Here is a 21,909-nt window from a genome sequence, read left to right as displayed (position 1 = left end):
CTCCCAACTCCAAAGTCCAGAGCCACTGGCAGAACTTACTTTATTTAAAAAAGGAGAGGGTCCAAACAGGTCTGTACATATTTACAGGCTAGGTGGCAAGGAGGCATGGGTTCAGCAGTGGCGGCACTGGCCACTCACTTCTTGGAGAGTTTGACTTGCTTGTGCTTGGGGGGTGCCCACTTCAGGCAGACAGAGTCCACTGTAGGGAGAAGAGGAAGGAGAGACAGGGCTGGGCCTCCAGGCCAGGCCCGCTCACACCTGGCTGTGCTGCCCTGGGCCCAAGCCAGGTTTCACCTCCTCCAGGTGAGAACAAAAGGACAGATTGAGTCCTGGGGATGGGGGTTGGGAAGCCCAGGAATGAGTACCCTGCCCCAGGCTGCAGTCCTGAGAGCTGGTCTGACTGGTTTGAACTCATGTAAGAGTAAAAAGGAGGCCTTTGCTCCCAGCAGTTTTTACACCTACCCCCCATGGCACATGCGCTCCTACAAACACAAACACAGCCCCCTGGGCAGCCCCCCACTCACCTGTGATGGGTGGTTTCTTATACTGGGCACTTTTGAGGTGTTCCTCCACCAGCTTTGGTGTGACACAGATCACGTGCTGACCCTTCCAGTACTTGACCATGTTGAGGGACTGTAGGGTACTGATGATGTCATTTTGGGTGATACTGGTCATCTGGCTGCAGAATGGGATTACAGCAGAGGCTAGAGATAGTTCCCTTGTAGGGTCAGGCTCGGATAGCAGAAAAGCAGAAGAGGGTGAGAAGTCAGAGTCCTGGCCAATCCTAGGGAGCCCTTCCCTCTCTGAAGGCCCCAGGATGCCTCCTTCACAAGGTCCTAGATGGACAGGATGCCCTGTACTTGGCTGGGGACCAGGACCCTCACCTAAGATCCTTGATGGACAGCGTGCCCCGGAAGTCTCGCAGGATCTCCAGCAGGACCCAAGACCAATAGCTGCGGTAGCTGAGCTTGCCCAGGTCAGATAGCGGCTTCTCTGGGGAGCCTACCGTGCTCTCTAGCTTGGACAGCTCATAGCCTGGCAGTGTTAGACAAGAAGATCCTGAGAGCCCTGCCCTGGCACCCTCCACCACGGCTGCCCCCTTCCTGGACAGGCCAGGAGCCACTTACTGAAAGCGATAAGGAACTTTCCATAGCCACGGCGCTGGTAAGGGGGCAGGGTCAGGATGCAAGCCACATTGTTGCCATCTGGAGACTCCTTCTCCTACAGGGGATGGACGGTCAGGATCTTTGGGGAGGCTCTGCCCCTACTCTGGTTCACACCCCCATCCTTCCCCAAAGTGGGCTTCCTGGTCCACCACCTTGGAGAAGTAGCCAACGATATGGGCCCCCTGCCTGTCCACTTCAGTCAAGATGTAAAAGACAAAGGGCTCCACGTCGAAGTACAATGTCTTATGGTCCAGGAAGAGCTTGGCCAGCAGACACAGGTTCTGACAGTATATCTGTGGGGTAGGGAAGGCAGGAGCAGACTCAGGAGGCAGGTAGGACTGCCCCACCGAGCCCTGCTCTGCATGTGCCAGGCTCTAAAGAGTAGCCACCGCCAAGCTGGTGGGGACTGAGCTCCTCACCAGAGCAGCAGTTCTTCGAATTAGAAGGAGCCGTGAAGAGAGTCCTCTTCTGATGGACAGGAAAACTGAAAGCCAGTAAGCCATTAGGACTCAGGGAGGTAGTGGTAGAGCTAGATTAATTGTGGCTATTGCTTCCTAAGTGCCAAGTATGCGCCAGGTTCTTTCCACGCACAATCTGTTTCAGTCTTCACTGACATTACCTCTATGTTTCAGATCAGAAAACAGGCTAAGAGTAGCTAAGTGGCTTGCCCAAGGTCCCATGCCTGGTGAGTGCCAGGGCAGGAGTTCAAGCTGCTGGCACATAAGTTCTATGTTGAAAATAGCTGTGTCCCCAGCACCCGGCACCAGGCTAAGCCATGAAGCTGGGTCCTTGGTAAATGTTAAAAGGACTAGCCTAGAGCCTGACTCTGAAGCCTGAGCTCTGTCTGACCACTGTCACACTCCTGTGGGCTTTATCGGCTTCCTTGCTGCAGACACAGAGACCCCCACCCAGGTCAGAGACCAATGTTAGGAGGGATACTAGGACCCTGAGGCTGGCTTCATGGCACAAATCAGGAAGTCCTCTGGTTTATGACACTCTTCCACATCCACTGTCTTATTTGACCCAACAAATGTGAGCCTGGCATTGCTAGTCCTATTTTACGTATGTGGAAACTGAGGCTTTGGGAGCGGAAGTTTGCCTGTGGCCTCGGTTGGTGAAGAATAGAACTGGGAAGAGGACCCATGTCTCCAGCTGGAGCCCTTCTGCCACTCGTTCATGTTCAGAAAGACAGGCAGCAAGCAAGGGCCAGGCTCAGAGTGGGTATTCACCAAGCTCCAGATTAACAGGTCACTAATCACAAAGGCCCATGTTTACTAAGCACCTGTTAGATGCCAGGCACTGTGCTAAGTACTTGAATTTGCTGTCTCATTTAGTCCACTAACAACTCTGTGAGGTAAATATTATGACTCATTTTTGTAGATGAGGAAACAGGAACAAAACTGTTAAGTAATTTGCCCAAGATCAGCTAGGAAGTGGTTGGGTAATTTGAAGCCAGGCAGCAACTCTTCAGCTTACGCTATATTACCCTTCCAAGGAACACCAGGACACTTTACGAGAGACCTTCCCAGACTGACCAGGCAATGGCCAAATTTTCAAAGACAGCAAACCAGCCCCAAAGGTTCCCACCCTGCCCCACTGAACCCTTTCTGCCAGGAACAAGGAGCTCAGCCTGTCCTAACCACAGAGCTCTCAAAGACAGGAAATCTCACACAAGGCAGTTCCCACCCTAAGGTAAAACAAGCATCTTTCCCTCCTGCAGAAAGAGAAAGGCCTTCTAAGAGCAGCCTCAGGCAAAACAATCTCCCACACTGGGCTCCAGTCACAGGTGTTTCTCCCGTGGAGTCTCACCCTAAGGCTGGCCTCTACCCTTTGAGGAGGATCATCCAGGAGGTGCCTAGTGCTTCCCCCTACCTCCCTACAGCCCTTGGCCACCAGACTCACCTTGTGGTCTTTGCCGTCTACCTCATACACAGAGATGTTGCTCTTGCGGTAGATCTCCTTCCCTGGGGGCTGCCGCCACTGACACTGGCCCTGGAGGTGGGGGTGGGAGGGCCATAGGCTTGAGTACTCCCAGGCTCTCAGATAAGTGCCCCAACCCCCACCCCCACCAGCTGTGTCGCCTGAGTCTCAGTTTCCCCATCCTCCACACCATGCCCGCATAGAGTAATCCTCCCAATAATCTTAGGAGATAGTTGCATTTTACAGATGAAGGCACTGAGGCACAGTAAGCTAAGTAACTTGCCTGAGTATCACACAGCAAGAAGGGTTTCGAGTCTGGTCTGCCTGGCTCTAGAGAACTCACATCCATGGCACCTGCATTTCCTAAACCACATCTCAGATTCTAGGCTTTGCAAAACACTTCATTGTACCAGGAAGTGCCCTGACCCTGGCACTCCCAGATCCCAATCCTTCCCATCTGTCTGCATTTTGAGGACCAATTGCTCAAGGGCTGTGCTTGCTTCCTCTTTTGTACTGAGAAGCCTGGTGCTGGGCTGGCCTTGGCAAACATATGATGAAGGCCAAAGAGCCCAAGGAGAGGGTGGGGCAGGGATTACTGACTCCATTCTATAGGAAAGGGAACAGGTCTGGAAAAGGGCAGTAGAAAACCAAGGCCACTCAGCCAGCAAATGGCAGAGCCAGGCCTGGAGCCCAGGTCTCTTGACCCATGGGCCAGCTCTGCCTTGCACTCAACTTCTCTGGACCTATCTCTACTCCTTGGCGCTGCTGGCTTAAGGCCCTCTGCCTCACGCCTGCCTCTCCCACCAGGTCCAACCCTGCCTAGCCCACCCCAACCCAGTCCAGCCTCACCAAGTGAAAGCGGTAGCTCTTCTCATATTTCATGTACTTCAGGCAGTACTCGCAGAGCCAGAGCTTGGGCTGTTTCCCATAGTCTTCAGGGAATGGTGAGAAGTACCAGGCATCAATTTCATAGTTCCCAATGTGGATCTTGTCCACATACTTCACCTTGGTAATCTGTGGAAAGGGTGGGAGTGGGGCACAGTGCCGGCTCAGTAGGAGCAAGAAAGAAGCGAGAATACCCACAGCTTGGACCTCTGCCCCCGCTCACCGCTTCATGTTCCTTCTCCAAGGCTGCCGTTGTGGGGTCCATCTCTGCATAGGTCTGGACAAGGAAAGAGAAGTGGACAGAAGTGAAGAGAAGTGGTAGTCAGGCTGTCCCTCCCCACCCCATAACCCACAGTGGCTCCCTACTCTCTTCTAGATCTCAACCTTTGAATGACAATAACCATCCTAGTAGCTAGCTTGTCTTAACAGGTTCTGAAGCTGGTCAGTCCAAGCTCCATTCCTGACTGCCTGCCCACCCACACATCCCAGATGCCCCTGATGCTCGAGTTTGGTTCCAGTCCTTGGGTTGATAAGAGCTTCCGCTGTATAATGGGATTGATCCAGCTCTGCTGAAGTTGTAAGATACAGATGAAATCATTGGTTTTCCGTACCCATGGCAAGAACTGTTGCCGACTCCAAATGTATGCCTTGACCTGGACCACTTTCCTGAGCACCAGACCTGAGTAGCTGCCTGCCCATGGGACAGATCCCAGAGGTCCCTTCCATGGGCACAGCAGACTCAAGGTTTCCAGAAAGGAATTCTTTACTTTCTCCTCCAAAGATGTTCCTCTTTCTGGATTCCCCACCTCCCTGGAAACATCACCCTCTGTCCAACTGCCCAAGACCAGTAACTGGGCCTGGTTTTAGTCTTCTTTCTCTCTCAGCCTGGCATCCAATTAGTAGACAAGTCCTGTCAATTCTACCTTCTTGGCATCTTTGGAATTAGTGTCCTCTTCTGTCCCATCCCCACTGCTACTGCCAACATCTTGGGTCTAGATAATCAACTAGGTCTCCTTAGATTCCTTGCTTCTAGTTTAGACCCCTCAAAGCTACACTGCTATCAACACTCTTCTTTTTCTGACCTTCATGCCTTTGCATATGCCGTTTTTTCCACCTTGAATGCCCTTCTCCCTCTTATTGCCACAAATATCCTTACACCGCCTGGCAGAGCATGAGCCAGGTGGGTCCAGGATGAGGCAGGGCTTTGTTATTTGTAATTGTTTTATTGTGCTCTTTCATGTACTTCAAGGTTCAGCTCCCCTCCCACCCCCTCCGGGAGGTCCGACTGGATTCTTCCTATCTAAACTGCACCCTTTCCTTCCCAAATCAGGCGTGCAGTGGTCAGTGATGTAATACCCTATGACAACCTCCATGTGGTCTCCCCCACTCACCAAGTCCTTAGGAAGCAGGGTCTAAAAAGTCATGTTACACTCAAAGAACATTCCATCCCATGGCCAAACTATGTAGGAAAAACCAAGTACGGCCTAACAACTGAGGGGACCCAAGAAGGCCTATGACCATGCCACAGTAGACCTTGGCATTGCCCTGTAGTTGAACAGCAGAGGGGAGAGGGGAACTAGCATTTTACCCAGAACCTCCTCAACAAAATACTTTGTCTGGATGGTCTCATTTAACTCTTGCAACAACCCTGAGATACAGTGTTCTTACTTCTGTTTTACAGAGAAGTAAACAGGCAGGAAGAAGTGAAGTCACTTGTCTTTGGGGAGAGTTAGCTGCCATTTAATCCAAGTGCCAAGCATTCTATAGGCATTATTTCATTTAGTCCTCACAATGAGCCTTTCAGACAAGAGTGCTCATTACCCCCATTGTACAAAAGAGAAAACAGAGGCACAGAAAGGTGAGGTCACAGAACTCTTTAATCAGCAGAGATGTGCCTGGACCCCTGGTTTGTCCAGCCTTGAGCCTAACCACTGCAAAGATGAGGGAAGAAAAGATTTTCTTCCTCACATGCCTCTTGAAAATGCACTTCCCAACTCTCGCCAAAACAGTCCTCTCCTGCAAATGTATCAAAAAATTACAAAAACACTTTTCTTAAATGCTGTAATTTATTCAGACTTATTTAGAATGAATTAAACATTAGGCTCTGAAGCACCTTGCTGACTGTTAACTTGCTGACTGCTTTATCATCTATCCTGATTTTATCACCGCTGGCCCATTGTCATCCACACTGCTAACGACCAGTTTAGAAGAACATCTCTGAAACTTCATTCCCCCCTGCTACCTGGTTGAGGAATTACTAGGACCATGGATCTATGTCGGCCAGTGGAGCGGCCATAGTCGCATGTGGCTATTTAAATTTAAACTAATTAAAATTAAATAAGATTTAATTCTTAGTCACACAAGACACATTTCAAGTGCTCAACAGCCACATGTGGCTAGTGGTTACTCTACCGGACAGCACGAATACAGAAAATTTCCATCATCACAGAGAGTTCTTGGATAGCGCTGCCTTTGACCTTGAGAGGACTTTCCAGTTCAGAGCGCTTCAAATGATTAACATAACCCATAATAAGAAGTGCACTTGACATTATAAACCAGTTGGCATGTTTGTGTATTGACATACACATACTTGCATGTAAAAGAAAAGCTTCTCTAAACAATACTTACCCTTATAAAATGTAATATACCAGTATTTTCTATCTTATTCTATTTCTTTCTTCCCTTTTTAAAATTTAAATGCTGGTCACAACCCACTGAACTGGTTTTTGCAATCTACCAGCAGGCTGTGTCCCAGTTTGAAAAACAGTGCTGCAAAACACACAATAAATGCTCAGAGGAGGAAAGTGAGTTGGTTGAAACTGATAAATATCTGAATGCCGTGAGAGCTCGATTAAACCCTGTTCTGGTTTGAACTTCCTATTGTACAGATGAAGAAACTAAGTCTCAGAGTGAGGGCAACGTAACCAGCCAAGGGCAGCCTGGCTTGCAGAAAACAAAAAAACAGGTTTTGGAGACAGATGGCCTGAGATTCTATTATGTGTCACAGTCATGGTTAAGAGCTGGGCTCTGAAGTTGGACTGCCTGAGTGCAAACCTAATTCCTGACTGGATGGTCCTGAACAAGTTCCTAAACCTATCTGTGCCTCCCCTGGAAACTGAGGATAACAGTAATGCTTATTCACAAGGTTGTTGCGAGACTTCAGGGACATCACATGTGTAAAATATTTAGCATAGTACTTGGCTCACAGACCAACAAATATTTTGCACTATTATTCCAATTCCAGCTCAAAAATGAGCTAGCTGTGGGATCTTAGGCATATTACCTAACCCCTCTAATCTTGCTTCCTCACCTACAAAAAGAGATGATTATCCCTGGGGATGTTGAAATGTTGACAACGACCTGATGAACTTATACATACACAGAACATGGTGCTTGGCAAGGGCAAGTGCCTGATTATTATTCATTTTTTTACTCTTCCCTTTAGACTTCAAGTCAGTTTACCTAAGATGGCACAGACAACAAGCTGATAAAACAGGCTATGGGTACAGGACGCCTGACTTTCACTTCCTTGCTGTGAGACTATAGCTAAGCCTTACCCTCTCTGAGTCTCAGTTTTCTCATCTGTGAGGAATAAGAAGAGGAGGTAGGTAAAGGCCCTGACACACTCTTAGAGCTTAAGAATTGACAGCTGCTGTGGTTTTGGCACTGGTGACCAAGGGGCCCAAAGAAGTTGGCAGAGGTAGCTGGGCTTCCTGGGGCCCCAGGGAAGGGGAGGAGACCCAGACCTTCTGCACGTGGTTGATCTCATCATGCTTGCGCTTTTGGTTGCGAGTAATCTTGCGTTCTGGCTGCTCGGCCAGCTCACTCAGGTACTTCTCTGAGTTCTTCTGCACAGCATCCTTCACTGTTTTGGTCAGTGCCAGTCGATTCTTGTCTACCCATTCGTCCAGTCGTCGGTTAACTGTGGGGATGGGCCATGAGGGTGCTGCCCTGCCACCCTTCTCCTCCCAACCAGGCCGTGGATGCCCCAAGCCACTCACAGCCCACGTAGTGTACATAGAATTCCTCTCGGCCTTCCTGGTCATTTACTCGAGACTGGATCACTTCAGCAGAATCTGTGAAGGAAAAAGGACAGGATCATCAGGAAGGAAAGAGAGGGCTGAGACAAGAGGGATCCTGTACACTGAGAAACAGTTTCCAGATTCCAGGGCTGCATATGAGCTACCTTACCTGTCCACATCTGCCACTTAATCACTGCTACAACCCTGTAAGGTAGGCCAGGTTGGGGCTGTTAATACTTAGCTGAATTTAAGTCTGACTCCAAATTCAATGTTCACTTTACTATACACAATGATTCATTATGTATATACATATCTATATATATATATCTATATATATATAACTGAGCAAGTATTTCAGCTTTCTGAGTCTCAGTTTTTTCATGTATATAATAGAGATAATAGTACCCACTTCAGAGAGTGAGTTAATGCCTGTAAAGTTTTCAGCACAGTGCCTGACATCTAGTAAACAATTCCGTAAACGAATAAAGCAGCCACTGCGTGTCTGGCCCTATGTTGTGTTGCTGGGTACAGAGGACACAGCAATGAATCACAACAGATCCTGTCCCCAATACCCGCCCCCTGCCAGAAGTTCTCAGTTTGATGGTGAAAAACAGAGACAATTACAAAACAATGTTACATATATCACAGCTGAGGTATGAAAAAAACGTGATGGGAACATACAGAAGTGAACGACTCACTTTGCCTGAAGGGAGTCAGAAATGGCGTCATAGAGTATGTGACAATAAAGATGAGTAGGAGCTAGTCAGGTGAACCAGGGGAAAGGGAAAAAACATTCCAAGCAGAAGGCCTAGAGGGTAAAAACCATATGGTCTTCAGAGCACACAGCAGGTCTGGCAAATAGGCCTTTGTCTGGGGTGGCTAGAAACCAGAGAGCAGGTCACACAGATGAATGCCATTCTAAGGCGATTGGGGTATATTGGGGAGATGACGGAAGACAATGGAAAGGAAGGGGAAGCTCATTTTTGTGTTCTGGAAGGCCCTCTCTGCTGGCGGCTGTAGAGGGCAGATGGAAGGGGAACACGCAGAGACCAGAGACTGGTGAGGAAATAGGGTTAACAAGAAAGCGAATGAAGCCTAAGATTGGGCAAGGGAGTTGAACGGGCGCTCTATATACAACACGAAGGATCTGGTGATCGCCTGACTGAGAGGTTTGCACTGGCGCCCGGGAAGAAGTCCAGGGTTACTGGGCTGGCTTCTTAGAGCCCGCAACTCCCGGTTCTCTGTCCTCTGGCTCCACTACCCACGACTGCCAGCCCCTAGCCTTGAACCCGTCCTCAGGCCCCGCCCCCTCGTCCTTTAAACCCCGGCCCCGGGCCCCGCCCTCACGCCAGGTGCTATCCGGCCGCCGACACAGGTACGTTTCTCCGATCTCCACGGTGACCTCCGGCTCGCCGCGCGCTGGGGTCGGAGGAGAGACGCGGCCCGGGGACGGGGCGGTCCCCTCGACGGCCACATTCTCCCCGGGCCCGGGCTCGCCCTCCCCCGCGACCCCTGAAGTCGCCGCCACAACAGCCGCAGCTGCTCCCTGCGCCGCCATCGCTGTGGCGGAAGTGACGGCAGAATCCGGCGCCGCGCGGCTTTTTAGCTCCGGGTCAGCAAGGCGTGGCGGGGGCCGCGTCAGGCTTCACGGTGGGCTCTGTGATGTGGCGGGGCTTCATTGGTTTGTGTGGCCGTCCCCGCGGCGCCCGGACGAGCCTGACGGTTACCGTGCCAGTTGCCTTTGAGTTCCTTATTTTCCGTATGGAAATATGGCTGCACCCTGGACCTGAAGAGAGGAGAAAGACTTTCCTCACGTGGCAACTCAGCTCAGGATTTTTAAAGGCCTCGGTGCCTGAGGAAGACAAGATGTGCCAAATATCGGGGCGCTGCCCCCACGCTGAGCGGTCTCCACGGTTTGCCTGGCATGGGGGTATCAAGAATGTCGCAGGTCTCCCTTTGGGCTTCAGGCCTCCCCTAGCCCAATACTGGCCACACTGTTTTTGAAGATTCTAGACTCTTTCTTGCTCAGCTGGGAAGAAGGTACAGTTGGGGTGTGGGAAGCAAGACGGGTATGTCCAGAAGAGCCAGTAAGTCACCCTCACAGAATATAACCTTTCTAAAGGCTCAGGCCCCCCAAAACCAGACGTCCCCTGAACAGAAACTAGACAAAGGCAGTGGTTACTACAGAGAAAGTCTTGCGCTTAAGGCAGGAATCCTGAAGTCTGATGCTGTGCTGGGTAGGATGTACAATTTTCTGTTCAGTCAGCATTAGTAAAGGAAACCAGATATGTGTGTGTACACACACCACACATACAAGTGTATTGTACAGTGCTAGATGGGGTAAACCAGTTTCTGTTGAGTCAACTCCTGACTCATGGCAACCCTGTGTCAGAGTAGAACTGGGTGCTCTATAGGGTTTTCAGTGACTGATTTTTCAGAAGTAGGCCTTTCTTCCAAGGTCCCTCTGAGTGGACTTGAACCTCCAACCTTTCAGTTAGCATCCAAGCACATTAACTGTTCACAGGACCCAGGCAGGATAGGTCTTCCCATAAATGTTACCTTTGGCAATTCTCTGAGCCTTCTTTGATTTCCAATTTGGTTATTGGGCTTAGAAATAATTCTGAGAGGGGTGTGATCGCTCAAGGCCTAATAATGGGACTCAGAGCTTGCCAGATCAAGAAATATCAGCTGGATAACCAGACTAAACCAAAAGCAAAGAAGTTTCCTGAATAAATCGAACACTTCGAAGGCCAGAGTAGCAGGGACGGGGGTCTGGGGACCATGGTTTCAGGGGACATCTAGGTCAATTGGCATAATAAAATCTATTAAGAAAACATTCTGCATCCCATTTTGGCGAGTGGTGTCTGGGGTCTTAAATGCTAGCAAGCGCCCACCTAAGATGCGTCAACTGGTCTCAACACACCTGGATCAAAGAAGAATGAAGAACACCAAGACACAAGGTAAATATGAGCCCAGGAGACAGAAAGGGCCACATAAACCAGAGACTACATCAGCCTGAGACTGGAAGAACTAGATGGTGCCTGGCTACAACCAATTAGTTCCCTGACATGGAACACAACAGAGAATCCCTGATGGAACAAGAGAGCAGTGGGATGCAGACCTCAAATTCCTGTAAAAAGGTCAGACTTAAGAGTCTGACACTAGAAGGACCCCGGAGGTCATGGTCCCCAGAACTTCTGTTAGCCCCAGACAGGAACCATTCCGAAAGCCAACTCTTCAGACAGGGATTGGACTGGACTATGGGATAGAAAATGATAATGGTGAGGAGTGAGCTTGTTGGCTCAAGTAGACACAAGACTATGCGTGCAGCTTCTATCTGGAGGGGAGATGAGAAGGCAGAGAAGCTAGCCGAATGGACATGGAGGATACAGGGTGGAGAAAAGGAGTGTGCTATCTGATTAGGGGAAGAGGAACTAGGAGTACACAGCAAGGTGTATATAAATTTTTGTATGAGAGACTGACTTGATTTGTAAACTTTCACTTAAAGAACAATTTAAAAAAATATATCAGCTGGGTATCTGTGGGGGATGGCGGTGGGAAGTGCTGATAATTTGGCTCGTGGGAAATGGAGGACTCTGGGGGCTGATGAATGCCAGGTGTCTGGCAGCATAAAAAAGAACCAAAAAACAGGCAAGAAAAAAGTTAAAATTCTATTGACTCTCCCCACCCCTCTCCTATCTGCAAGATTGTTATTTTACCCAGCCAGGGTACTGGTGCCTCATTTTTGACTTAACTGGACACATTCAGTTACCGATGCTATCCTTTCTAGTTAAGGATTAGCCTAGGCCTTACAAACCCCTGACCAAGGTCACTGCATCAGCCTCCTCATTCTTCAATCCACCAGCCACCAGTGATTCTTCTAACATGCAAATCAGATAGTTCCTCCTAGGACTATGCAGGTGTTCTGCCCAGATCCCCAGGATCCCTTTTCTTTGTGTGCCTCAATTCTCTTTGACTTGTACTTTCTAAGGCCAGCACCTGGGGCTCTTTGGTGAGTTGCCTTCGAGCTAATAGAGCTGTTTTGCCTGGAAATGCTGAAAAGGTAAGATTTCAACCCGGGAATTTAAGTACATACCCACTCCCACTTCCCAGCATAGCCATTAAGGAATGATTGTCAAGTGGAAGAGTGAATCAGTGCTGGTGAGCTTAGTTAGTTCTCTTACCTCCAACTCTGAGGCATAACTTACTGGCTCTGGACTGTTGTCGGAGATCTTATCCCTGCTCGACTTCCTCCCCTCCCCTCTCCTGCTTCCCCTACTCCCTCTGGGTCTTTCCTGGGAGCATGTTCTTAACAGATCACTTGGACACAAGTCCTCTCAGGGTCTACTTCTAGGGAATCCAACCAGAGACATCCCTTCTTAGCCTAAAACCTGTCCATGGATCCTCACTGCCTTCAGAACAAAACCCAAGCTTCTAGGCTGCACATTCAAAGCCCTACACCCTCTGGCTGCTGCCTGTTTCTCCAGCTTCACCACCCTGCCCTGCAGACAGAAGTTTTGCAGCCCAGCAAATCATTTCCCACCACCTGCCATTTGACCTCCAGATACAATTTCCTGTCTCCTCTACCAGCCATCACCCTGAAGGGTAGGAAATGGGGTAGATCTAGAGCCAGCCTCAGGAAGTTAGCTGTCAGAGCTCAGAGATGTGAAGGCAGAGACAGAGTAAGACGTTTGCTTAATCCCACCAGACACGCCCAGAGGGCCTTTCTTCTCCTTTCCTGGCAAGATGAGCAAGGGGTTCCCATCTGAGACCCCCCTGGGAAGTTCTGCTTCAAGCATAACCTTGAGCCTACTTGCTGTCTTGGGCCCTTTTCTTTTGCCCAACACCCTGGCCTCCTACCAGAGCCCCACCTTTCTCTGGTAGGGCACCCAGTCCTTGCTGGGGCCTGCCAGAAAACAACCTTGTGTGTTCCTTTCCTTGGTGGCAGCAGACACAGCTGGCGGGCAGTATTTTTAACCTTACTCAGGCTCAGGAATCAGGTGGCTCAGAAAGTTGCCCAGTCTGGTAAGTTTCACCTCCAGAAATCGTGACTGGCAGGAAAGAGTCAGAACTGAGGCCTAGAGCTAGGCCAGCCTGGGCCTTCGATATTGTCTGGGATCCATAAACGTGTACTAAATAAAAGGTCTTCGCACAAGCTGTCAAAGTCACTCTCACTCCCACCAAATCAAATGTGCGAGAGACTTGAACCCACTTTTACTCCTGGGCTGCTGGGACAGAGAGACTGAGACATGAACCATTTAAACTCAAGAATCAAGGACTCTGAACAGGGGCAAAAGCAAAAGCTCACCTGCCTTCCCCACACACAGGGCCCAAGAGGGCATTCAAAATGTGAACTTTAATAATAAACAGCAGGTCCAAGTGGGGGAGGTCCCCCAGGAACAAGAATGATGGAGCTGGTGCTGGAGGCCTCATGGGTCCCCATTTCCCCTTTCGAAGGCCTGGAGGCAGGGAGGATGGGGGTACCCAGCTCCACATAAGTCCATCTGTCTAGGGATCTAAGACCCAAGATGCAGCAGCAAGTGGAACAGGTTGGGACCCTGCCTAACCTGGAAGGTCTTGGCAGGGAACGTGGCCCAGGCTGGGCAGGCAAGCAGGCCAAGGACTTGGGTCAGATGCGGAAGCTCTCCTCCCGGCCATCGATGTGGCGGAGCCGCAAGTAGACATCCGTGCCAATGCCCTGCAGGGACTGTAGCTGCAGGGAACCACCAAGGTACTCCGCGTAGGCCCGTGATGTGGGCAGCCCGAAGCCAAAGCTGAGGGTGGGCAGGGGATAGGATAGGAGGCTTCAGAGGCTTGAGTCCCCTGGGGCCCCCCACCCCTCCATCCTGGCCAGGTGGCGCCTCACCCATGCATGGGTCCTGACTGGCTGCCACTGTGCATGTCCAGGTGGCCAAAAAGGGGGCTGATCCGGGGGTCCTGGGTGCTGGCCTCGGCCGTAGTGAAGTGGTAGTCCATGACCCGATCCAAGTCTTTGTGAGCGATTCCCCCGCCCCGGTCTGAAATCCTGGCAGGATGCCGATAATGGGCTTGGCTCAGTATTGACTCCCCACCTCCCAAGCAGACAGTGTGAAGTCTGCCTTCCTGTTCATTCCACCCAAAGGTAGAATGCTGTCCACCCAGACTCCTGGACGCTGCTTGGAGAGTGTCCTTTCTCCATCCTCACTGATGCTTGGGATGCTGACTGCTTATACGTTCTCACAGGACTTGACATTTACCCTCGGCCCAGCACCACTTACTGCTTACTCCTGAATGTTTCCCAATTCCAGGCCCCTCAGTTGTTGACAGGGGCACTGCCCTGGGCCTGCAGCTGGCCCCGGATTCATTAATATCCAGCTCATGGGAATCTCAGGACAGAGAGTATCTTGTCGGACCAGACACCAGGTCCCAGAGTGAGGCAGGTACTGGCTTAGGTCACACAGTAAGTCAGAATCAGTGCCTGGAACCTCTGTCCACCCCACCCAACTCCCACTCAGGGCAAACCTGATGACGAGATCGATATCATTGTTGGCGATGGTGATGACCACATCTGGGACATTGTAGGGAGTGTCTAGGTGACTCTCCATCGTAGCTCTATACAGGCGAGATAGACCCAGTGGCACCCCAGTTCCTGCCTCTCTCCCCCCCCCACACATATCTGACCAGCCCACCTCATGGCATTCTTGAGCAGCTCGGGCAGGATGTAGTCCAGTGGCATAGGGATGAAAGGGAAACGGGCAGCCACATGCCCATTGATGCGGACGCGGGGGGCATTGCCATACTTGTGCTCACACAGACGCCTATGGATAGGAGCAGGTGTTCAGACAGGTACCCCTAGACCAGTGGTTCTCAACTGTGGGGTGATTTTGCTCCCCAGAGGGGACATTTGGCAATTTCTAGAGACGTTTTAGTTGTCACAATTGCGGAGGGGGGTGCTACTGGCATGAAGTAGATGCCAGGGATGCTGCTAAACATTCTAACATGCACAGGACAGCCCCCTACAACAAAGAATTACCCAGCCCAAAATGTCAACATGCCAAGGTTGAGAAACCCTGCCCTATATCATGCACCAGGAAGGGCTCAGTCCCAAGCCTACCCTGCCCCAAGACATCCACCCCACTGACTATTCTAGCCTTACCTGGCAAAGTCTACCCACTTTTCAATAATCTTCTTTGGTGAGAGGCGAGTGCAGATGATGCCCACAAAGTCAGGCTGGCAGGAAAGAGAAGGTTAGGGCTACGCAACACCTCCACCCCCACCTCATCTGCCAAATGCTTGCAACTTCTGGACTGCTGAAGCAGCCCAAGCCTCTCCTGAAGGCCTTGATCCAGGTCCCTAACCCAAGAGATCTCCTGGCCCGGTCCCCTCTGCCACGCTTGACACTCCCAGCTGGGTCTCAGGTGTCAGCCCCTCCACACCTTGTCCTCATGCAGTGCCAGGTGATGTGTAGCCAACATGCGGATCCCGAGCCGTGAAGTCAGCGTCTTGTCCAAGAAGTAGCGGACAAGCTTCTCATCCTGGTAAAGAGTGGGGCCTCAGAAATCCTGTGTCCCTTCCCAGCCTCTGACCAGGCCTGGGCCCCCATTGGCTGCCCCTGACCTCTATGTGCTTTCGGCTCTCACGCAGGCCCTCAGCCAAGTGGGTCACCACATCCTTGTGGTCATCCAGCAACTGTCGCACCAGCTGGCAGTACTGGGCGTCTTCCGTCTGGTCCTTGATCTACAGGCCACAGAGTTGTTAGCACAAGCAGGCGGCCCGGACCGCTTAGCCCCTCACCCTGCCCTGGCCCAGCCCTCACCGGAGGGAAGTCTGTCAGCTTCTGGAAGGCACGGATGTACAGCTCGTGCTACAAGGAAGAGGTGTGGGGAATCACAGGGCTGCTGTGAACAGCTATCCCTGCCTACCCATGGAGATCACCACCCACCCAATTCACTCCGTTGAAACCCGCATCATGGCCTTTCAAGCCTCCATGAATATGTAGTCTTGGCCTCTGAAGGCTTGGTTGGAGCTGCGTCCTATTTGGCCCTGAAACCTTTTGGCAGGCAAGTCTCTGCCTCTCTAGAACCTAGTCTCCCCAGTAGCCCCATGGAGGTGGGCATACTGATCTAAAGCCTTCCCCACTAGGGAGACTCACACCCCTTGAGGCCACCTTACCACTTGCAGGATGGTGGGGTTGCAGCCAATGATGAAAGGCAGGCTGCGGAAGCCCTTGATGCGGTGAGCGATTCTCACTGGCAGCTCTTGCTGCAAATACCGGGCACTTTTCTAGAAGAAAAAGGGGACGAAATGCAGGTCCAAAGCATGTGTGGCTGGGGCAGAGCTCCAGGAGCCAAGGGAAAAATAGAGAACAGGAATCTTACCAGAAGGTGACTGCCATCCTGAGACCGGCCGGAATAAAGCATCATGGTTGGAGTAAGACGGACTGAGGGCTGGAGGAGCAGATGGGCCTTGAGAACTAGACCCCCAAAACCCCGCCCCCGCCATATGAGCTCCGCCCCTTCCCTGGCCCTCAAATCCAGCTCCAGACCCTGGACCTCAACTCCAGCTCCAGACCCTGGACCTCGTCCCCCTGGTTGCGCACCTTCTCAGCTGCCACGTCGATGGCAGACTGGTTGTAAAAGGAGGTGACAGTCTTGGAGCGCTCCCGCGCCATCTCCACGTGGTGTGTGTCGGTGACTGAGGTGGAGCTGGCCCGCAAGGAGAGTGCGGGCCCCAGGAGGGGCCAGAGTGGAGGCCCGCCCCGGGGGGCGGTCCCCAGCACTGACACCAGTATCATTGTCTTGATCCTTTGTCGACCTGGGTGGCCACTAGGGCTGAGGACCGGACAGATGGAGGCGACCCCAAAACGGGGCAATGGGTAGGGGGGCTGGCGAGGGCTCCTCTCTGACTTCAGGAGTGACGGCCGGTCGAGGATGCTGACCAGCTCAGCCCCCCGGGAGCAGCTCCCATCTACCGGGGCGGGGGAAGAGGGACTTGTAAGGATCCCAGTCCAGACGACCCACACCACCTCTCCACATGAGCACTGGTCCCTCAGACCTGGGCGATCTCTGCCTACCGTTTGAACTACATTCTGTAACACACAGGCAAGCCCGGACAACCTTGCTTTTCAGAGATGCTATTCTTCAACCTGAGGATCTATCTGGCAGGAGTCTGCGGGGAGGAACGGATCCTCAGGCCCATGCAGCCCGAAAACCTCGCCCCACTCCCTCTGGTCCTAGGGGCCCTCGTTCAGGGGGCGGGGCTGACCCCTACCCAGCACCTTCAGACCCAAGCCAGGCGGCCTGGCCTGCGTACATGCTGCACAGAGCACTGTGCGTCCGAGGGCCGGCTGCGTCAAGGCTGCGGCCCAGGAGTCCTTCTCTGGGTTCCCTCTTCGCGGGGCCCCTTAGTTAGACCCAGGTCCCCCCATATGGTAGATGCCAAACCCACCCCCCCATCCGCGCGCACTCCGGCACTCCCGCCCAAAAGCGGAGGCGGCAGCTGCGCAGTGCGGAATCTCGGTGGCCGGGTATGCGCGGGCTGTTCCACTTACCGCGGGGCCAGAGCCAGGGCTAGGGTCCGAGCTAAACCTCCGGAACAGTCGACTGGCCCGGCGGGTGCAGCCGCCTGCGCCCTCAGCCGCCGTTACGTCGCGCGGATAGGGAGCGCCCGATGCTTTCTGGGAGTTGTAGTTTGGTGCGGAGGACTCGCGACCCTGGCTCCAGCCCTAATCCCGGGCCCCCAGATAAATACCACGGCTTCTTGCACAGGACGCCTGGAGTTATCTGTGGTCTCTCTCAGCCTTTCTCTCCTAATCTATAAAATGAACTCCCCGGGAGCAAATTGGAAAAAAAGAGGGCAGGAAAACCCTTAGATGCAAAGCACACAGATCAAGCCCTACCTGGGATCCTTATCCTTTTGCTTATAGATTCATTTATGGGAAAACGAACTACCTGGTACAAACCCCAGCTGGGCCACTTAGTACCTGAGGGAAATTAGTTAAGTCCTCCACATTTTAATTTCTGTAAAATGAAGATGTATCAACCTCGGGGTTGTTGTGTGAATTATATGAATTTATATATATTAAGGAAAACCTGGTGGTGTAGCGGTTAAATGCTACGGCTGCTAACCAAGAGGTTGGCAGTTCAAATCCACCAGGCACTCCTTGGAAAGTCTATGGGGCAGTTCTACTCTGTCCTACAGGGTTGCTCTAAGTCGGAATCGACTTGACAACAATGGGTTTGGTTTTGGTTTGATAGATGTTAAGCGCCTAGGAATTAACACCGTATAAATGTTTGGTATTATTTTTATTCATTCAGCCTGCAACAAACACTGATGGGGGGCCTTTTCTGTGCCAGGGGAGGAAATTGGATAGTGAACCAAATAAATAAATCCTTCCGCGCCCTGAAGAGGAAGACTGACTTGAAGACAGGTAGGTAGCTTTGGTGTGATCAAGTGTAATGAGAGCACATTGGAACTGGGACATCTGTAGAAGCACAGCTTGAGTAGGATTTACCCAGGCAAGGGAGCTGGGGGAGAGGAGGAGGTGTGGCAGAATAGAGAATAGCCTGGACTACCTGAAGACTGGCTGGAGTTTAGAGTCTCAGAAGGACAGGGGCTGAATGGGGGGATCAGAGCCAGAGCATGAAGGGCTCTATTACCCACGGCAGGGAGTCTGCATTTGTTCTGAGGAGTAAGGAGCCACTGAAAGGTTTTAACTAGTCAGATCTGTTCCTAAGACAGAACTCTCTGGCTGTTGACTGGGATCTGTGAGACCAAAGCCACAGAGACCAGTGAGAAGACAATTGCTTTGTCCAGGCAGGAGGTGATGGAAGATTGTCTATCTATCATCTATAGCTCCCTGGGTCCACCAGGAATGGCCTGAAAATCTACTTCCCCAAAAATCAGCTATTGAAAACTATGAAGCACAGTTCTACTCTGACACAGAATTGACTCAACAGCAACTAATTTGGTTTGGTTTTAAATATATATAAACCCTGGTGGTGTGGTGGTTAAGAGCTCGGCTGCTAACCAAAAAGTCGGCCTTTCAAATCCACCAGGAGCTCCTTGGAAACCCTATGGGGCAGTTCTACTCTGTTCTGTAGGGTCACTCTGAGTCGGGATTGACTCCATGGCAATGGGTTGGTTGGGATGCATATTGCATTGCATTATATTATACTACATATATGGAAACCCTGGTGGCATAGTGGTGAAGTGCTACGGCTGCTAAAAAAAATTGGCAGTTCAAATCCACCAGGCACTCCTTGGAAACTCTATGCAGCAGTTCTACTCTGTCCTATAGGGTCGCTATGAGTCAGAATTGACTCGACAGCAATGTTTATATATATATATATATTCCCCAGGTGGCACAAACAGTTAAAGAGCTCGATTACTAGCTGAAAGGTTGGCAGTTCAAACCCACCCAGAGTTGCATCTGAATACAGGTCTGGTAATCTGCTTGCAAAAGACAACAATATATATATAGTTTGAATTTTTCTTTACAATGTTTGTGTGTTTTCTAAATATTTGAAATTTTTTTAATTAAAAAAGTGTTAAGTGAAGTAGGTGACATCTTCAGACTTCAGCAGAGGTGGAACCATTCACCATCGCTGGCCCACCTGAGGAATTTGGGGAAGGTCTGCATAGACCATGAGGAAGGGGCTTCCTGACTCTCTGCGTTTTTTTCTTCGCCTCCCACCCTCACCACCTTTCCACCCCTTTTTCAACAACAAAGACTGGAGAATGGATCCAGGAGGACACTCGGATCCCCTCTCCCTCCAGGCAGGGCTTGAGCCCCGGAAGAAGGAAAGAAGTATGGTGCTGGCAGGCAGGAACGGCATGTGCAGAGATGCTAAGGACTCGGAGTGCTTGGTCTACGCCAAGACTGGGTGCTCACGTGGCTGTGGTGTGGACTGGACCTGCCACAGAGGCGGGAAGTCTGGGAAGTGGCTCACCTCATCTGACCCTGAGAGCTTGGCTAGAGCTCAGACCGAACTCGCTGCTGCTCCCCAGCGGCTGTGGCTGAATATGCACCTCTGTGAGCTCAGGCTGAGATGCTCGCTCAAATAATAGTCGTAATGGTGATTTTAATAATAGCTAATACTCATATTAGAGCTTACCACGGGTCAGGCACTCTTCTAAGCGCTTTATTATATATTACTTCCACCTTCATAATAACCCTGTGAGGTAAAAAAATAATAACCCTGTGAGGAAGGTATTATTATTATCTTCATTTCCAGATGAGGAAACTGAAGCCCGGAAAGACTTGTCTCCCCTTTCCTCTCCATTCTCACCTTCTACTCTTCCCCCTCACTCACTCTGCTCCAGCCATACTGGCCTCCCTGCCGTTTCCTGAACATACCAGGCCCATTCCATCTCAGGGCTTCTCATTGTCTGTTTCCTGTGCTGGAGCACCCTTATCCACACAGCTTGTTCCCTCACTTTCTTCAAGCTTTTTCTCTTCAAATGTTACCTGGCCATCCTATTTAAAACTGCAAATTGCCTCTGTTCCCCCTACTTGGGTCTACTTTTTACTTTATCCACAATACTTATCACCAAAAACATACTATGTACATATGTATTACATTAATTGCTTATTTTTTTTATCCTTTTCTAAAATGTAAGACCAGAGCACGAATATCTGGCTGTGTTATTGATTTGTCCCAAGCCCCTAACATAATACCTGGCACATAAGACCTGCTTAAATACATTTGCTAAATAAGCGACGGAAATACTGAGCTTTATTCTAAGAGCTATTGAAATGGGATGCTTTTTAAGTCAGAGAATGAAAAAGCTAGATGCTTGTTTATTTCTTTACTTTTTTTGGAAACCCTGGTGGCTGCTAACCAAAAGGTCAGCAATTTGAATCCACCAGGCACTCCTTGGAAACATGTGGGGCAGCTCTACTCTGTCCTACAGGATTGCTAGGAGTCCGAATCAATTTGACAGCAATGGGTTTGGTTTGCTTGTTTTTTTATTATTATTATTATGGTGAAAATACACATAAGAAAATATGTGTCTCAACCATTTCTATGTGTAAATTCAGAGACATTGATTACATTCTTCAGTCGTGCAACCATTCTTGCTATCCTTTTCACATCCTTATTTTTTTAAGTCTCAGTCTGACTGTTGTGTGGAGAATGATCTTGGGTTAAGGGCAATTATATTTGGGAGGCCAGTGGGGAAACTGCTGCAGGTATCTAGGTAAGACGTGATGATGGCTTGGATCAGGAGAGTGGAAAGAAGTGAACCCCTTCTGTACAGATTATGGGAAGTGAGGGCATGCGGGGCCTTTCACATTCCTTAGCTCATGGCCTCCTTCCTCTGTCTTCAAAGCCAGCAAACTTGCATCTCTCTGTGCTTTTCTTCTATAGAGTAATCTCCCTCCAACTCTCTTATGCTTCCTCTTTTACTTTTAAGGACCCTTGTGATGACAGATAATCCAGGATAATCTCCCTATTTTAAAGTCAGTTGATTAGCAACCTTAAACCCACCGGCATCTTTAATTCCTTTTTGCTATGTAACCTAACATATTCACAGGTTCCCAGGATTAGGACGTGGACAACTTTCTGGTGCTACTACTTTGTCTACCACATCTTCTCTGGAAGAAGACTAGACCTTAGGAGGAGCAGCCAGAGAGAGAGAAAGGCCAGCAGGAGAGTGAGATATCACAGAAGCCAGAGAAAGAGTTTCTAGGAGGGAGTGCTCAACAGTGAATAATACTGTTTTGAGGCCAATCAAGATAAGAACTGAAAAATATACAGTGGATTTAGTGCCCTAGTGACCCCAGGACTTGTGTTAGGGGCAGAAGCTAGCTTATAATGTATGTGCCAAGCTGAGCAAGGAGAAGTGAGCAACTGGAAACAGGGAGTGTAAATATCACAAACTTGACTATGAAGGGGAGGACAGGCATAGTAGGGTCAGAGCTAGTGGAGGAACTC

At 50.4% G+C, this 21,909-nt stretch overlaps 2 protein-coding genes across 6 annotated transcripts; both read right to left on the bottom strand.

Annotated features, from left to right (window-relative positions):
* Positions 1 to 23: 23 nt before the first annotated feature.
* KAT8 (lysine acetyltransferase 8) lies at positions 24 to 9,652 on the bottom strand. Its single transcript, XM_049904491.1, has 11 exons — positions 9,341 to 9,652; positions 7,973 to 8,047; positions 7,718 to 7,893; positions 4,195 to 4,248; positions 3,936 to 4,100; positions 3,069 to 3,158; positions 1,319 to 1,459; positions 1,128 to 1,221; positions 885 to 1,035; positions 525 to 679; positions 24 to 199 (listed from the first exon to the last, which is right to left on the bottom strand). The coding sequence occupies exons 1-11, from the start codon at positions 9,549 to 9,551 to the stop codon at positions 135 to 137; spliced, it is 1,377 nt and encodes a 458-aa protein (XP_049760448.1). The 5' UTR covers positions 9,552 to 9,652; the 3' UTR covers positions 24 to 134.
* A 1,908-nt stretch (positions 9,653 to 11,560) lies between these two features.
* On the bottom strand, positions 11,561 to 17,617 carry BCKDK (branched chain keto acid dehydrogenase kinase). 5 transcript variants are annotated; one of them, XM_049904512.1, is made up of 13 exons: positions 17,523 to 17,617; positions 17,046 to 17,140; positions 16,572 to 16,939; positions 16,351 to 16,419; positions 16,145 to 16,255; positions 15,789 to 15,836; positions 15,590 to 15,709; positions 15,409 to 15,507; positions 15,129 to 15,202; positions 14,662 to 14,790; positions 14,495 to 14,584; positions 13,860 to 14,018; positions 11,561 to 13,767 (listed from the first exon to the last, which is right to left on the bottom strand). In XM_049904512.1, the coding sequence occupies exons 3-13, from the start codon at positions 16,764 to 16,766 to the stop codon at positions 13,623 to 13,625; spliced, it is 1,239 nt and encodes a 412-aa protein (XP_049760469.1). In that variant the 5' UTR covers positions 16,767 to 16,939; positions 17,046 to 17,140; positions 17,523 to 17,617; the 3' UTR covers positions 11,561 to 13,622. The 5 variants fall into 5 exon arrangements, with proteins under 5 accessions (XP_049760469.1, XP_049760468.1, XP_049760471.1 ...); XM_049904511.1 differs by lacking the exon at positions 17,046 to 17,140; XM_049904514.1 differs by lacking the exons at positions 14,495 to 14,584; positions 17,046 to 17,140.
* Positions 17,618 to 21,909: the final 4,292 nt, after the last annotated feature.

Source organism: Elephas maximus, chromosome 12 (assembly GCF_024166365.1).
Source record: "Elephas maximus indicus isolate mEleMax1 chromosome 12, mEleMax1 primary haplotype, whole genome shotgun sequence".
NCBI classification, from domain to species: domain Eukaryota; kingdom Metazoa; phylum Chordata; class Mammalia; order Proboscidea; family Elephantidae; genus Elephas; species Elephas maximus.
The sequence above is the reverse complement of the archived record's forward strand: the minus strand, read 5'-3'. Positions and strand labels throughout refer to the sequence as shown.

Excerpts from the sequence above, each read along its gene's own strand:
- KAT8 (XM_049904491.1), bottom strand. The coding sequence starts at position 9,551 with ATGGCGGCGCAGGGAGCAGCTGCGGCTGTTGTGGCGGCGACTTCAGGG. Across the intron at positions 7,894-7,972 it reads CTATGTACACTACGTGGGCT|TTAACCGACGACTGGACGAA; the intron begins GTGAGTGGCTTG and ends CCATCCCCACAG. Across the intron at positions 4,101-4,194 it reads TGGAGAAGGAACATGAAGCG|ATTACCAAGGTGAAGTATGT; the intron begins GTGAGCGGGGGC and ends CCCTTTCCACAG.
- BCKDK (XM_049904512.1), bottom strand. The coding sequence starts at position 16,766 with ATGATACTGGTGTCAGTGCTGGGGACCGCCCCCCGGGGCGGGCCTCCA. Across the intron at positions 16,420-16,571 it reads TCGACGTGGCAGCTGAGAAG|CCCTCAGTCCGTCTTACTCC; the intron begins GTGCGCAACCAG and ends CTGCTCCTCCAG. Across the intron at positions 16,256-16,350 it reads AGGATGGCAGTCACCTTCTG|AAAAGTGCCCGGTATTTGCA; the intron begins GTAAGATTCCTG and ends TTTTTCTTCTAG.